Below are 14,207 nucleotides of genomic sequence, written 5' to 3' on the forward strand. Positions count from 1 at the left end.
TACTCTCCCTAAGAGTAATTGAGTGATTCTCCCAAAGCCAACATTTTCTCTTTTAAAAAAAAGAACAAAAACAAAAACATATTTTTATTGATTTCAGAGGGGAAGGGAGAGAGAGAGAGATTGAAACATCAATGATGAGAGAATCATTGATTGGCTGCCTCCTGCACAACCACTACTGGGGATTGAGCGCACATCCCAGACATGTGTCCTTGACCGGAATCGAACCTGGGACCCGAGTAATTGAGTGATTCTGCCAAGCTACACAAAGCCAACATTTTCTCTTTAAAAAAAAAGAACAAAAACAAAACATATTTTTATTCATTTCAGAGAAGAAGGGAGCGAGAGAGAGATTGAAACATCAATGATGAGAGAATCGTTGATTGGCTGCCTCCTGCACACCCACTACTGGGGATTGAGCCCACAACCCAGATATGTGCCCTTGACCGGAATCGAACCTGGGACCCTTCAGTCCACAGGCCGACGCTCTATCCACTGAGCCAAACTCGCTAGGGCCAAAGCCAACATTTTCCATGCCCAGTTTTCACTTACTTGTTCCACCCTGTTCTATTATGACCTTTGCTAGATACCAAAAGAGCAGTAATTCTACCTGCTTACTTAATTCCTACTAAGTAAGTTAAGACCACATCTCTTGCCTATTTCCTCATACTTTCTGAAGAAAGATCTGCTTAGATTCCTAGTCTCAGGAATCTTGAGTTCACAAACTACTTTCCTTTCATTCTTCTCTCCCTCACACTTTGCTCTGCATTTCTGTGGCCCTCTTAGGAGGTGGGTTCTTCGGTAGAGTAGCTGCATAATATTGGGGATAAAAGAGATCACCCGTGTTTCTGGTAACTATCCCACTTGCCACGCAGCCAGCAAACCAGGGGCCCCATAACAGAAGACTGCCTGTCACCACAGGTCCCTGCAGCATGAAGGGACAGGCTGAGAGCACCTTGCTTTCAGTGCTGATGGGTGGAAGGTCGGAGACCTCTGCTCCTTCTGACCCCTCAGCAATTTAGTCTGTTCTTCAGCGTTGGTGATTGTACACACAGCTCCAAGTTCGCACGAGTTTACTGCATGGATATAAGCGGGGAAAGGCTTGTTCTTGGCATCAGTCTTATCCGGTGGCTGGGTGGCCTTCCTTAGTTTGATCTGAGGTTCTTGGGGTTCCACACTGGGAACTGCTTATTTGGTTTTCCACTTCCTTGGCTGCGCCCCTTCTCTTCCTCTGTTGCTCCTGCTTTTTTGGCTTTGGCTCTCCGTCTGCAGAGCCTTCCGGTGTTTGAGGGGGTTGAGGGGGGCTTGGGCAGTGGCCCGTTCTGCTTCTTTTACTTATTCACACTGCCAATGTGTCTCCCCTTCTTCCTTCCTGAAGGGGAACCCTCTTGTTTGGGGGAAATGGTCATTTTATCAGTCTCCTTCCCTTCAGCCTTGGGTTTGCCTCAGGGGCAGGTAAACCCACTGGAGGTACATTCTCTGAATCAGAAAAGCTGCTGCCCCACTTAAGGAACTATCTGGTCTCCCTAGATTACTCCCAGATTTCTGTGAGGTTGCGGATGCCCTGGCACCAGGGGGTTTCTTTCCAGCAGTGACCAGGTCTGGGTGTGTCTCTGTCTTCACTCTGTGGTCCCCACTGCCACACCTCTCCTCTGAAGACCTCTCCAGGGGCATTTCTACGTTCAACTCCTGGTTTGTTGGACAGACTGGGTCGGATGCCACCTCACCTTTTCTCTTCTCCATCTCAGCATCCTGAGCAGCAACACTCCCACCTTCAGGAGGGCCACTTCAGAGGCAGTATGTCATCCAGGGCAACTATGTCTCCCTCAGTCTCTGCACTGTTTGAAGACACACTCCTAATATTTGGGGACCATGATCTTCTGAACTATAGCTTCCAATTTCAATCCCCATCCTTTCCATGGGGCAGCATTTTGGTCTTCACAAGACTTGTGAGGCGCAGCAGCAGGACAGTTTCGACTGTCTGGACGTGGAAGGCGCTCGGTGGATTCCCTTTTAGGTATGGACTTGAAATCCTGAGTAGAACGGTGGGCGTAAGAACTAAATGCTTTATCAGCGCCACCTTTTGATGGGTGAAGGAAGTGTCCTTTATCTTCAGTGTCACTGCTCTTCACATCCTGTGACTGTCTCTTACTGGGAATGGGAGAGATAAAAGAACAGACGTGACTCCTCGTGTTTAAGGGGTTTTGAAAAAAATGTCCTTCTTGACCTGGAAGCTTCAGCATAGCATTACTAGGTTTGGTGACTGTGTGGACTCAGCCGGGTCATGTCCCTCAGTCTCATTTTAATTGCACATTCCTGGAGGGCTGCTGCTGTTGGCCGGAGAAGTCTGCTGAGAAAGATCCCAACAAGATTCTTGCTGTAACTTTTAAAGTTCATAACCAATTTTCTATGCTGCCTCTGTAGTCACAATTACACTAGAAATGATTAACAAAAAAATAACTACCCTCTTATACATTTGTAGACTAAAAAGTAAATTTCTAATAACTCATATTTCCAACAAATAAATCATTGAGTTTTTTAAAATCCCTACAATTGAAACTAGTACATAGCAAAATGTCCGAGGTAAATATTTCAAATGAAATGTGTAGTTTCAAATAAACATAGTATAAGGAAAGAAGGAAGGATACAAAGATTCGAGGAAATGTTAAAGCAATACATAGGAACAGATCAGTGGTCACCTGGCAATCAGAATGGAGTGGGGAAGGGCAAGAGAGAGCAATTCCAAAGGGACACATAGAAAATTTGGAGGATATTAAACTGTTCGTTGCCGAAACCGGTTTGGCTCAGTGGATAGAGCGTCGGCCTTCGGACTGAAAGGTCCCGGGTTCGATTCCGGTCAAGGGCATGTACCTGGGTTGCGGGCACATCCCCAGTGGGGAGTGTGCAGGAGGCAGCTGGTCGATGTTTCTCTCTCATTGATGTTTCTGACTATCTCTCTCCCTTCCTCTCTGTAGAAAATCAATGAAATATATTTTTTCAAAAAAAACAACAACAAAATAAACTGTTCGTTATCTTGATTGTGATGATGGTTTCACAGGTATATACATTATCAAAACTTGTCAGAGTGTAGTGTTGAAACAGCTTATTTTATATCAATTATACCTCAATATAACAGTTCTTAAAATGTGCCCATGGAGGAACCCTCCTGCGTTGTTGGTGGGACTGAACATTAGTGCAGCCACTATGGAAAACAGTATGGAGGTGCCTCAAAAATTTAAAAATAAAACTACTGTATGAACCAGCAATTCCACTTCTGGGTTTTTATCTGAAGAAATCCAAAACACTAACTTGAAAAGATATATGCACCCTATGCTCATTGCAGCATTATTTACAATAGCCAAGATATGGAAGCAATCTAAGTGCCCCCACCCCCCATAGACGATTGAATATAGAAGAGATGGTACAGCCCTGGCCACTGAGCCTCCGTTGGTTGGAATGTTGTCCTGTATAGCAAAAGCTTTTGGGTTTGATTCCAGGTCAGGGCACATACCTAGGTTGCAGGCTCAATCTCACATCAGGGCACCTAAGGAAGGCAACCAATTGATGTTCTCTCTCACATTAATGTTTCTCTCTCACTCTCTCTCTTCCCTTCTCTCCAAAATCAATAAGCACATCCTCAGGTGAGGATTTTTTTTAAGGAAGATGTGATACAGATATACAATGGAATATCAACCAGCCATAAAAAAATAATAAAATCTTGGGGAGGGAAAAAAATAATAATAATAATAAAATCTTACCAATTGTGACAACATGGATGGACCTAGAGGGTATTGTACTAAGTGAAATGTCAGACAAAGAAAACCAAATACCATATGATTTCACTTATTTGTGGAATCTAAAGAACAAAATAAATGAACAAACAGACTCATAGATACAAACAACAAACTGATAGTTGCCAGATGGGAAGGGGGTTGAGGGGCTGAGTGGAAAAAAAAGGACTTACGAGCCCTGGCCAGTGTGCTCAGGGTTAGAGCATTGGCCCAGGTATTGGAAGGTCTCGGGTTCAATTCCCAGTCAAGGGCATATATCTTCGTTGTATGTTCAATTCCCAGCCCCAGTTGGGTGTGCAGAGGCAACAAATCAATGTGTCTTTCTCACATCAGTGTTTCTCTCTCTCTCTCTCTCACACACACACACTCTCTCTCTCTCTCTTTCTTTTTTTCTCTCTCTCTCCCCCTTGCCTCCTTCCACTCTCTCTTAAAAAAAAAACCAATGGAAAAAAATATCCTAAGTATTAACAACAACAAAAGGTAAAGGGATAAAGAAATACAAATTGGTCCCAGCCGGTGTGGCTCAGAGGTTGAGCATCGACCTATGAACCAAGAGGTCACCAGTTTGATTCCCAGTCAGGGCACATGCCTGGGTTGCAGGCTTGATCCCCATAGGGGGCTGCAGGAAGCAGCCAGTCAATGATTCTCTCTCATCATTGATGTTTCTATCTCTCTCTCCCTCTCCCTTCCTCTCTGAAAATCAATAAATATATATATATATATTTTGTTTTAAGTACAAATTGGTAGTTAAAAAAAAATAGTCACAGGGGTGTAAAGTACAGCATAGGGAATGTAGCCAATACTATTGTAATAGCGATGTAGTGTCAGGTGAGTACTAGAATTATCAGGTGATCACTTCAAACATTATATAAATGTCTAACCACTATGCTATATCCCTGAAACTAGTATAAAATAATATTGAATGTTAATCTTCGTTGTATGTTCAATTCCCAGCCCCAGTTGGGTGTGCAGAGGCAACAAATCAATGTGTCTTTCTCACATCAGTGTTTCTCTCTCTCTCACACACACACACACACACACTCTCTCTCTCTTTCTTTTTTTCTCTCTCTCTCCCCCTTGCCTCCTTCCACTCTCTCTTAAAAAAAAAAAAAAACAATGGAAAAAAATATCCTAAGTATTAACAACAACAAAAGGTAAAGGGATAAAGAAATACAAATTGGTCCCAGCCGGTGTGGCTCAGAGGTTGAGCATCGACCTATGAACCAAGAGGTCACCAGTTTGATTCCCAGTCAGGGCACATGCCTGGGTTGCAGGCTTGATCCCCATAGGGGGCTGCAGGAAGCAGCCAGTCAATGATTCTCTCTCATCATTGATGTTTCTATCTCTCTCTCCCTCTCCCTTCCTCTCTGAAAATCAATAAATATATATATATATATTTTGTTTTAAGTACAAATTGGTAGTTAAAAAAAAATAGTCACAGGGGTGTAAAGTACAGCATAGGGAATGTAGCCAATACTATTGTAATAGCGATGTAGTGTCAGGTGAGTACTAGAATTATCAGGTGATCACTTCAAACATTATATAAATGTCTAACCACTATGCTATATCCCTGAAACTAGTATAAAATAATATTGAATGTTAATTGTAATATAAAATAAAATATGCCCCATGATGAAAAAAACTTAAATATTATATAACAATGTAAAATGAAAAGTACAAGTCCTTCTACACCCCCCACCTACAACTACTAATGTCTTTGAAGTCTTCCACAGGGGCCTTCACAAGCATATCCATCTCTCTCTCCTCCAAATAGATAATGACTGAATTTTGCATTTATTATTCTCTTACTTTTTGTTTCAGTTTTACTGCATATGCATGAATTTTAAACAATATATTGTTCAAATATGTATACTTTAGAATGCACACATGTTATGTAATATCATACTTCATATATTTTGCAGCTTGTTTTTAATCATTCAATATTATGCTCTTGAGGGTGAAAAAGACGAAGGGATTAAACAAAACAAAACAAAACGAGAACCAAGATGGCGGCATAGGTTAACGCCGGAGTTTGCTGCCTCGAACAACCATTTTAAAAGTGAAACTAAAAGACGGAACGGACATCATCCAGAACCACAGGAATGCTGGCTGAGTGGAAGTCCTACAACTAGGAGGAAAGACTAACGCATACGGACACTCAGAGGAGGCGCAGTGCTGAAGTCAAATTCATTAACCAATGTCACCCAAATAAATTCAATAACAAAGAAAAAATATATTATGCTCTTGAATTTAACCATGTTGATGGGTAAAGTTAATAAAGCTTTTTGTTGCATAGTATTCTATTACATAATTCTGCACTAATATACTGTATGTGTGGTTATTGAACATTTGACATATGGCTATTGTGAAAAAGAAAAAATAATGTTGCTATTGTGAAGGGGGAACTTAATTTTTAATTTTAGTTCATTTAAATTTTAATAGCCCCATGGGACCAGCAGTGCAGTGCTAGAATATACCCAGGAAGAGAATTCACTGGGTCTTATGATATATACATCTTCTATTTTACAAGACCATGATAAATTGTTTTCCAAATGTTTTACTCCCACCCACAGTGTATAGGAGTTCCTGTGGCCCTATAGCCTCACCAACACTTCTATTATCAATGAAATGAGTGTGAATCAGAACTATCCGGGGAGCTTTTATTTATTTTTTAAATATTTTTACTGATTTTTAGAGAGTAAAAGAAGGGAGAGGGAAAGGGAGATAGAAACATCCATGAGAAAGGAACATCATCAATTGGCTGTCTCCTGCACGGCCCATACTGGGGATTGAGCCTGCAACCGAGGTATATGCCCTCGGCTGGAATAGAACCTGGGCGTTTTAGTCCACAGGCCAATGCTCTATCCACTGAGCCTAACCGGCTAGGGCTTTTAAACACACACACACACACACACACACACACACACACACACCTCTATATGTGTGGGAAGGTGTGAGTGCAGGTATTTTCACAAAGCTCATCAAATGATTTTTTATTTCCACACATTCCCTGGTGGCCTCAGGGCTGTAGGCTTTTGGAAACATTAGATAAGGAAGGATAAGCAGGGCAGTTCTGTTTTAGGAGAATGGCAAAATGAAGGATTAGACTGGGAGGGGTGGACTAAATATCTAGAAGACATCTGATGAATAAGCTGTTCTAATAGTTCGAACAGGGATAATGCAGACCCACACTATGGTGCTAACTGTGGAGACAGAGATCTGCCAGTCAGGTTGATATAACAAGAAAGGAACTTAACTTCTCAATCAAGCTACTTACCTCAAAATTGACAATAATCACTAATGTCCACAACTGGACAAAGGATGCATTTCTAGAGCTTTGTTGCTATGCAACAAAGAGTTTCATTAACTTCACTTTACCCATCAACACAATAATCACATGTTCTTGCCTTCCGAAATGAACAGGTCCCTGCATAACTGTCCCTCTCTCAGGGTTCCGTGCACGTTCTCTGAGGCACAGTAACTTCCAGAAGGACCTCATGAGGCCTTTATCAATGGCCTCACCTGCCCCATCTCTCAAGTCACCCATTTTCCTTAAAAAGTACTTGGAACTCAGATGTAAAACCACTCATTAGACAAGGTTGCTAAACCTTGGTCTAACTTCTTCCCTTCCTGGAGCTCAGAAGACATACCTGGACTGGGGCAAAGCAGGACACTCTATCGTGACCTCTCTGGCCACAGCCTCTCACCAGGGAGTGGTCACCTGTCATGAGCAGTATTCAAAACCAGGAACCAAGGTGTGGTCTGAGCTCCTTTAAGCTCAAGGGTTTGGGGGCTCCTGGTGAGTCCCCACAGAAGAGTTCAGAAGAGGAGGATGGAAGGGGGGTGGTCCAGTAGGGGGGGACTCCTCCTTTGCCTCACTGCCAGCCTTCTGCTTCAAGGTAAGATGGGCAAGAATAGGGAAAGGTGGCAATATTTTCTGGGGAAAATCCAGAAACTCTCTCATTCTCCAGAACTAGTAGAGTGCATCTAAAATAATTGAGCTAAACATTTCCTTTCTTTGTCGTATGTATGTTTTGGTTTCCTTTGGGGATAGATGAAAAACGCATTTCACTGATTGGTAAACACAGCCCCTCTCTCATTTGCCTGTATAGGTAGCTACCAAACTGTCTGTCCTACCATTTTATCAGCTGTCCAATTCCACCCCTTTATAATGTCCAACTTCTCCTTTCTACCAAGATATAGAAGGTATGAACAGGGTAGCTTGGTCCCATTAACATGGGAAGATCTTGTGGAAAAGGTATATGGAGGGAAGAGGAGAGCATTTGCTTCCCCCTTTCTCCTTAGTTTGGATATATGCCTTGTGAGTTAACTGGTCTGGCAAGATAGTGGAAGGTTTGGGAAAGAACTTGCTGGGCTATGGTACAGGAATACCCATAGAGCCATCTGGGATTGGGGTGCAGGTGAGGTGGGCCGAAGGGCTTTTACAGTTTATTGTATAGCTTCACCAGCTACATGGTGAATGATCAAAGAGATCTTCTCAAGATGGTGATGATGAAAATGGCACCCACAGATCTTAGAGGAAGTCACTGAATTTGAGCAGGGCACAGAGCACAGCACACAGCGGGCAGTCCATAAATTCACATTGAATAAAACGGCCTTAAGTCTCCACATATTTCACATCACGCTCATGTTTATGTCTCTCCAAACTTTTCCTTTCAAGGAAGTAGGAAAACATGAAAGTGGGAAAGGAAAATTGAGAAGATGTTAGGGAAATTTTGGTCAGTGACTGTGAGGAAGAATCCTAAGAGAGCTAGAGAGGAAAGAGTATGGCCAAACAAGAGCCAAAACTTTAAGTGCTTCTAAAGGTTGCAACTATGGAAGGAATAAGACTCCCCGGCGAGGCTGTTTGCATACACATTTGGGTAGACTTTATACAGGAGCAAAAGCTCAGGAAGGGAGGTCTGAGCTCTGAGCCCTGAAAGGTCAGCTCACCACATCAGCTTCCGCCATTTGCCTACCAAACCAGCCTACCCTCCCAGCCCCAGCAGGGAGAGCTTGGCCTTCGAGAAAGAGGGGCTCACATGCCTCACCCCATGTCTCCATGTTCATCTCTGCAGAGAGGCTTTCAGACCCCAGCCCGGGCAGTCCTCTCACTTAGGAAACACGAAAGCCCTATCCCCGTCTCACAAGGTCTCTGCTCTCTGCAGGAAGGACGAACACTTTCACCATCAACTGCTCAGGTTTTGACCAGCATGGGGTGGACCCTCTTGCCTTCCGAACTGCATTTAAACAGAAGGACTTCCGTCCAGTCATCAATTATAGCATCCCTACTCAGGTCAACATCTCCTTCACTCTGTCTGCCATCCTGGAAGTGGTAAGTGCTGACTACATTTTTTTTTTCATAGGCTGCTAATAGGGAACAAAGGGTCTTTACCCTGTTAACCCAACGTTGCACTGGTCCAGTGGTGAGCAATGAGTCCCCTGAATGGATGTTGTACAAATTAGGTGTTCATCCTATGCTGGGTGGAGAGACACGAAGGGGAATGTTGCAGTGACCTTTCTGCAGGGAACACTTGTCCTTGAGTCCTGGCCTTACGGGGATAGTCTATAAAAAACATATTCCCAGTGAGTCCCCATGCTGTTTTTCCCCCTATGCTTTTCATTCAACCTACATTTTTCTGACCTACCTTTCATTTGGAATTTGTGAATGAGAAGCTGAACTGTCACATAGGACCACTTAGGAAACAAAAGGAGGAGGTAGACTAGGACCTGATTTTGTGGCACTAATCATCTTAAACGGTTTTTCATTTGTCTGTTTGTTTGTTTGTTCAGGATGCACAACTTCAGCTGCTGACATCATTTCTGTGGTTAGATTTGGTATGTAACTTCTGCTTTCTTCTCTCTTTCTCCTTCCCTTTTTTTTCTGGCTTTGTTGCAAAAATCACATTTGTTGCAATTGACAGTGCCTGAAGGCATAGACACATCCAACCAGAATGGGGCCAATGCTGATGACAAATAGTTTTCTGGGCTGCCAATCAAAGACAGATGGAAAATACAAGAAGGACAATACAGTTGGAAGCCCCCACGGAAGTTTCAGGGCCCAAATGTATTTAGCACCCAGCTTAAGATTTCCCTGAGTGGAAAGTGAAATCCAGTAAGACTTAGTTAATTAGAGAAGATGAGGCATTATTATGAGATAAAAAGACTAATCAGAGTTCAAAATGAGCTCAGAAAAGCAGCATGCATAACAATGTGCATAGTATGAGTCTATCTGTATAAATAAAAGTGAATGCTGGAATATGTATTAATTTTTTTCCAGAACGATACACAAGAAACTGTTAATAATGGGGCTGAGTTGGGGATATGGACTGAGTGGGAGTGTTGAGGAGGGAGAAGATTTCTTTTTATATTATAACTTTCTGGAATGGTTGAAGCTTTATCGTATATCCTGAGTACATACATTTCGAAGATATACATACATATGTATATATTTTTAAGGGAATGGAAGGGCAGGAGATGCTGGCATAACCAGCTCCAGGTTCCAGCCAAACCATCCCTCTGTGTCGTGTGCTCTAGACCTGGAATAACCCATTCATCAGCTGGGACCCAGAAGAATGTGGTCACATCAATAAACTCACTGTGACAACTGAGAACCTGTGGCTCCCAGACATCTTCATTGTGGAATCGTGGGTATCGGGGCTGGGAAGCTGGAGGGTAAAACCCTTCTGCAAGGAGAAGACCAGGGTAGTGCAGGGCAAACCCGTTCTGTGGGCCCCTAAACATGGATTTCAGCGAGGAGCACAACCACAGCTTGTTAACTTCTCCCCTAGAAATTGGAAAGTGGTGGGCACAAAAGATGGCAGAGTGGCCATAATGAGCAACGTTGGGAAGCCCTACCTTAAGAGAGAAACTTAAACTGGTGTGAAACCCAGAGCATTTGCCTCCCTCCCCTCCTGCCACCTAGCATGGACGTGGATCATACCATGGAAGGCCTCTCGGCGTATGTGACTAGTGATGGTCACATTGTACACAGCAAACCAGTGCGGGTGACCAGCATCTGTAGACTGGACATCTTCTACTTCCCCTTTGACCAGCAGAACTGCACGTTCACCTTTAGCTCTTTTCTCTACACAGGTGAGTGGCAGTAAAGGTTCTGGTTTGAGGTAAAATGAGATCAACCAGTGGGGCAACAAAAAAGTACACATAAGCAAAGTCATTTTAATGCATAAAAAGGGACAGTTGAGTATTTGCTAATTGGAGAGGGTGTGGATGGTGGGGTGGGGAACTTAGGCTGGGACAAGACTTCCTGAGAAAGCCCGTAATCAAAAACAGGCAATTGAGCAGCAAGGAAGTGATGTTATATAGGACAGTCTGAAAGAGGTAGCTAAAACAGCTTTCTAATTCATCTCTCTGAGCCCTGCCCAAGTCGGGACTGAAAGTATGTTGAATGAGTGTTTGTCCCCCTTGCAGTGGAAAACATGTTGCTGGGCATGGAAAAGGAAGTCTCGGAGATAGCGGCTACCTCGCGCGACATTGTCAGCACACAAGGGCAGTGGGAGCTCCTGGGCATCAACAAAGCCGAACCAAATATGTCTGTGGGCTCTAGTCTCTTTGACCAGATCATGTTCTATGTAAGCCCAGAGATTCAGGAAGGGATATCCATCCCCTGGACCTCCATCATGGGATCTCTTGCTTCTTGACCCAAGACCAGAAAAGCCCTGGTCACCATAACCTTCATTCTTCTTCTCTCCTGAGTCCCCCAAAGCAGTCCCTTTTTCTGAACCTGTCAGCTCTGGCCTTGGTTTTCTTTGGTGGGCATGGGGGAGTGTTGTTAGTCACATGTAAACTGTTCCTCGTCTTTCAGCCCCAGAAGTAGCCCTTGTTGTCAGGAGGACACCAATAAAGGAAGGGGCTGGAGCCATTCTTAGGTCTCCTAGCTTCACCTGGCTCTCTGCTCTCTCCTCCCCACCAGGTGGCCATCAGGCGCAGACCCAGACGCTATATCATAAACCTTCTGGTGCCCAGTAGCTTTCTGGTGGTCATTGATGCCCTCAGCTTCTTCCTGCCAGCAGAAAGCGAGAATCGTGCCCCATTCAAGATAACCCTTCTGCTGGGCTACAACGTCTTCCTGCTCATGATGAATAAACTACTTCCTGTCAGTGGCACCCCCCTCATCAGTATGCATCCCCTCCCCCAACTATTGGGTAATGAGAAGAAGAAAAAAGGAGACAGGGTAGGCAGGTGACCTGGCTAGACCTGCTGAGCAGATAAAGCAAAAAGGAGAAAGAAAGCATCTTAGAAAAGGCTCTCTGTGTGAGACAGAAAAGGAGGGAGGGAGGGAGAGGTCCTTCTGGACCTGCCTCACTCTGGCGTGCTCTCTCCCTCACCCTAGGTGTCTACTTTGCCCTGTGCCTGTCACTGATGGTGGTCAGCTTGCTAGAGACCATCTTTATCACCTACCTGCTGCACCTGGCCAACACCCAGCCCCCATCCATGCCTGGGTGGCTCCACTCTCTGCTCCTCCACTGCACCAGCCCAAAGATATTCTGCCCCACTGCACTCTGGAAGGAGAATGTGGGTCCAGGACTCATCCCAACCCACCTGCCTGGTAAGAGAAGTCACACTGCCCACACTCTCTCAACTTTCGCAACCTCTCACTTCTCTAATCATATTTCCATCCCACTTCATGGCTGAGTCTCTGTCCTCTCCACAGGCCTGACAGAGCCCAGGGAGTTGGTAGGGAAGAATCTGGAGCCCAGAGAAGCAGAGCTAAATGGGGACTCAGGAATGACAAAGACACAGCTAACTGACCTGTGGGTACAGTTCAGCCACATGATGGACACCTTCCTCTTTCGCCTCTACCTGCTCTTCTTGGCCTCCACAATCATCACAGTCATCGTCCTCTGGAATTCCTAGGAGCTGATATCTAATGTACCAGAGAACCCTCAGCATCAATGACCACCTCAGACCCTGCTCTTCTGCACACGCAGTCCCTCCTCCAGCCCTCCCCGGGCTTAAATACTAGTAGAATCACTGCTGCTCTCCCAGAAACAAGAAATACCACTCCCAGCCCTAGCCAGTTTGACCCAGCAGATAGAGCATCAGCCAGGTAACTGAAGGGTCCCAGGTCCGTTTGAGTCCCAGGTTGGGGACTCAATCCCTAGTGGGGAGCATGCAGGAGGCGGCCAACCGATGATTCTCTCTCATCATTGATGTTTCTCTCTCTCCCCCTACCTTCCTCTCTGAAATCAACAAAAATATATTTTAAAAAAGAAATACCACCCCCCAGAAGAATGGAGAATTGTGCTGATACTTTAGAAAACAGTTTGGCAGCTCCTCAAGTGTTGAACATAGAGTTACTATATGACCTAGCAATGCCATTCCTATATATAAATTCAAGAGAAATAAAAACATATGCTCATACAAAAATTTGTACTCAAATGTTCATAGCAGCATTATTCATAATAGCTAAAAAAATAAAGTAGAAACAAAGCAAATATTTATTAACTGGTAAATGGAAATAAAATGTTATCTATCCATGTAATGGGATATTTTTCAGCCATTAAAAGAAATAAAGCATTGATACATGCTACAACATGGGTGAACCTTGAAAACATGAAAAAAAAAGAAAATTTAGTCACAAAAAACTACACATTATATAATCCCACTTATACCAAATGTTCAGAATATGCTAGTTTTAGGTACAAAAAGTAGATTAGCATAATGCTCTCCAGTAAAGAAAAAAAGGAGACATATGTACTGCTACTTGTAATATTTTAAACAATAAAAAAAAAGAAGAAAAAAGTAGATTAATGGCGGGTGCAGGGGTGGAGGGAAAAGCAAGCCAGAGGGTTCTGTGGCCGCTTCTAGGAGTTTCTAGGCACTGCCGGGCTCTCGGCCGGCAGAACTGAGGTGGTTGCTGGGGCTGCTCAGAACCTGGTGACGTCGTGATTGGAAAGCCGATTGCCAAGTGGGGTGACCATGGAGGAGCGGGCAGGCGGCACCAATGTCAACAACCGGCACTGGGCAGAGCGGGATGCTTCAAATTGGTCCACGGATCAGATGAAAACACTGTTCCTGGCAGTGCAGGTGCAAAATGAGGAAGGCAAGTGTGAGGTGACAGAAGTGAACAAACTTGATGGAGAGGCGTCCATTAGCAATCGCAAAGGCAAACGTATCTTCTTTTAAGAGTGAAGTATCACACTAAACTGGGCAGGTACCCCTAAGTCATGCAGTACAAGGGACATGTGGAGATCCCCAATCTGTCTGATGAAAACAGCGTGGACCAGATCAGTGAATTCCCCGGTGACATTGCCATCTTCCAGGTGAGACTTCCCACCTTTGTCTGCTTCTGGCATCGCAGGAGATTCAAATCTTGGCCAGAAGGGCACTTCGCCACCATCACCTTGAACTTCAGTGATAAGAATGGAGAGACTGAACTGTGCGTGGAAGGCCGAG

General features: G+C 44.2%; 1 protein-coding gene across 1 annotated transcript; it reads left to right on the forward strand.

Moving 5' to 3' along the window:
* The first annotated feature begins 7,620 nt into the window (after positions 1-7,620).
* On the forward strand, positions 7,621-12,665 carry LOC102765444 (5-hydroxytryptamine receptor 3C). Its single transcript, XM_006773620.1, has 9 exons — positions 7,621-7,687; positions 8,957-9,123; positions 9,582-9,626; positions 10,326-10,435; positions 10,714-10,883; positions 11,220-11,380; positions 11,722-11,926; positions 12,142-12,366; positions 12,472-12,665. The coding sequence occupies exons 1-9, from the start codon at positions 7,621-7,623 to the stop codon at positions 12,663-12,665; spliced, it is 1,344 nt and encodes a 447-aa protein (XP_006773683.1).
* Positions 12,666-14,207: the final 1,542 nt, after the last annotated feature.

The sequence above is a fragment of the Myotis davidii genome, unplaced genomic scaffold (genome assembly GCF_000327345.1).
Source record: "Myotis davidii unplaced genomic scaffold, ASM32734v1 scaffold27, whole genome shotgun sequence".
NCBI classification, from domain to species: domain Eukaryota; kingdom Metazoa; phylum Chordata; class Mammalia; order Chiroptera; family Vespertilionidae; genus Myotis; species Myotis davidii.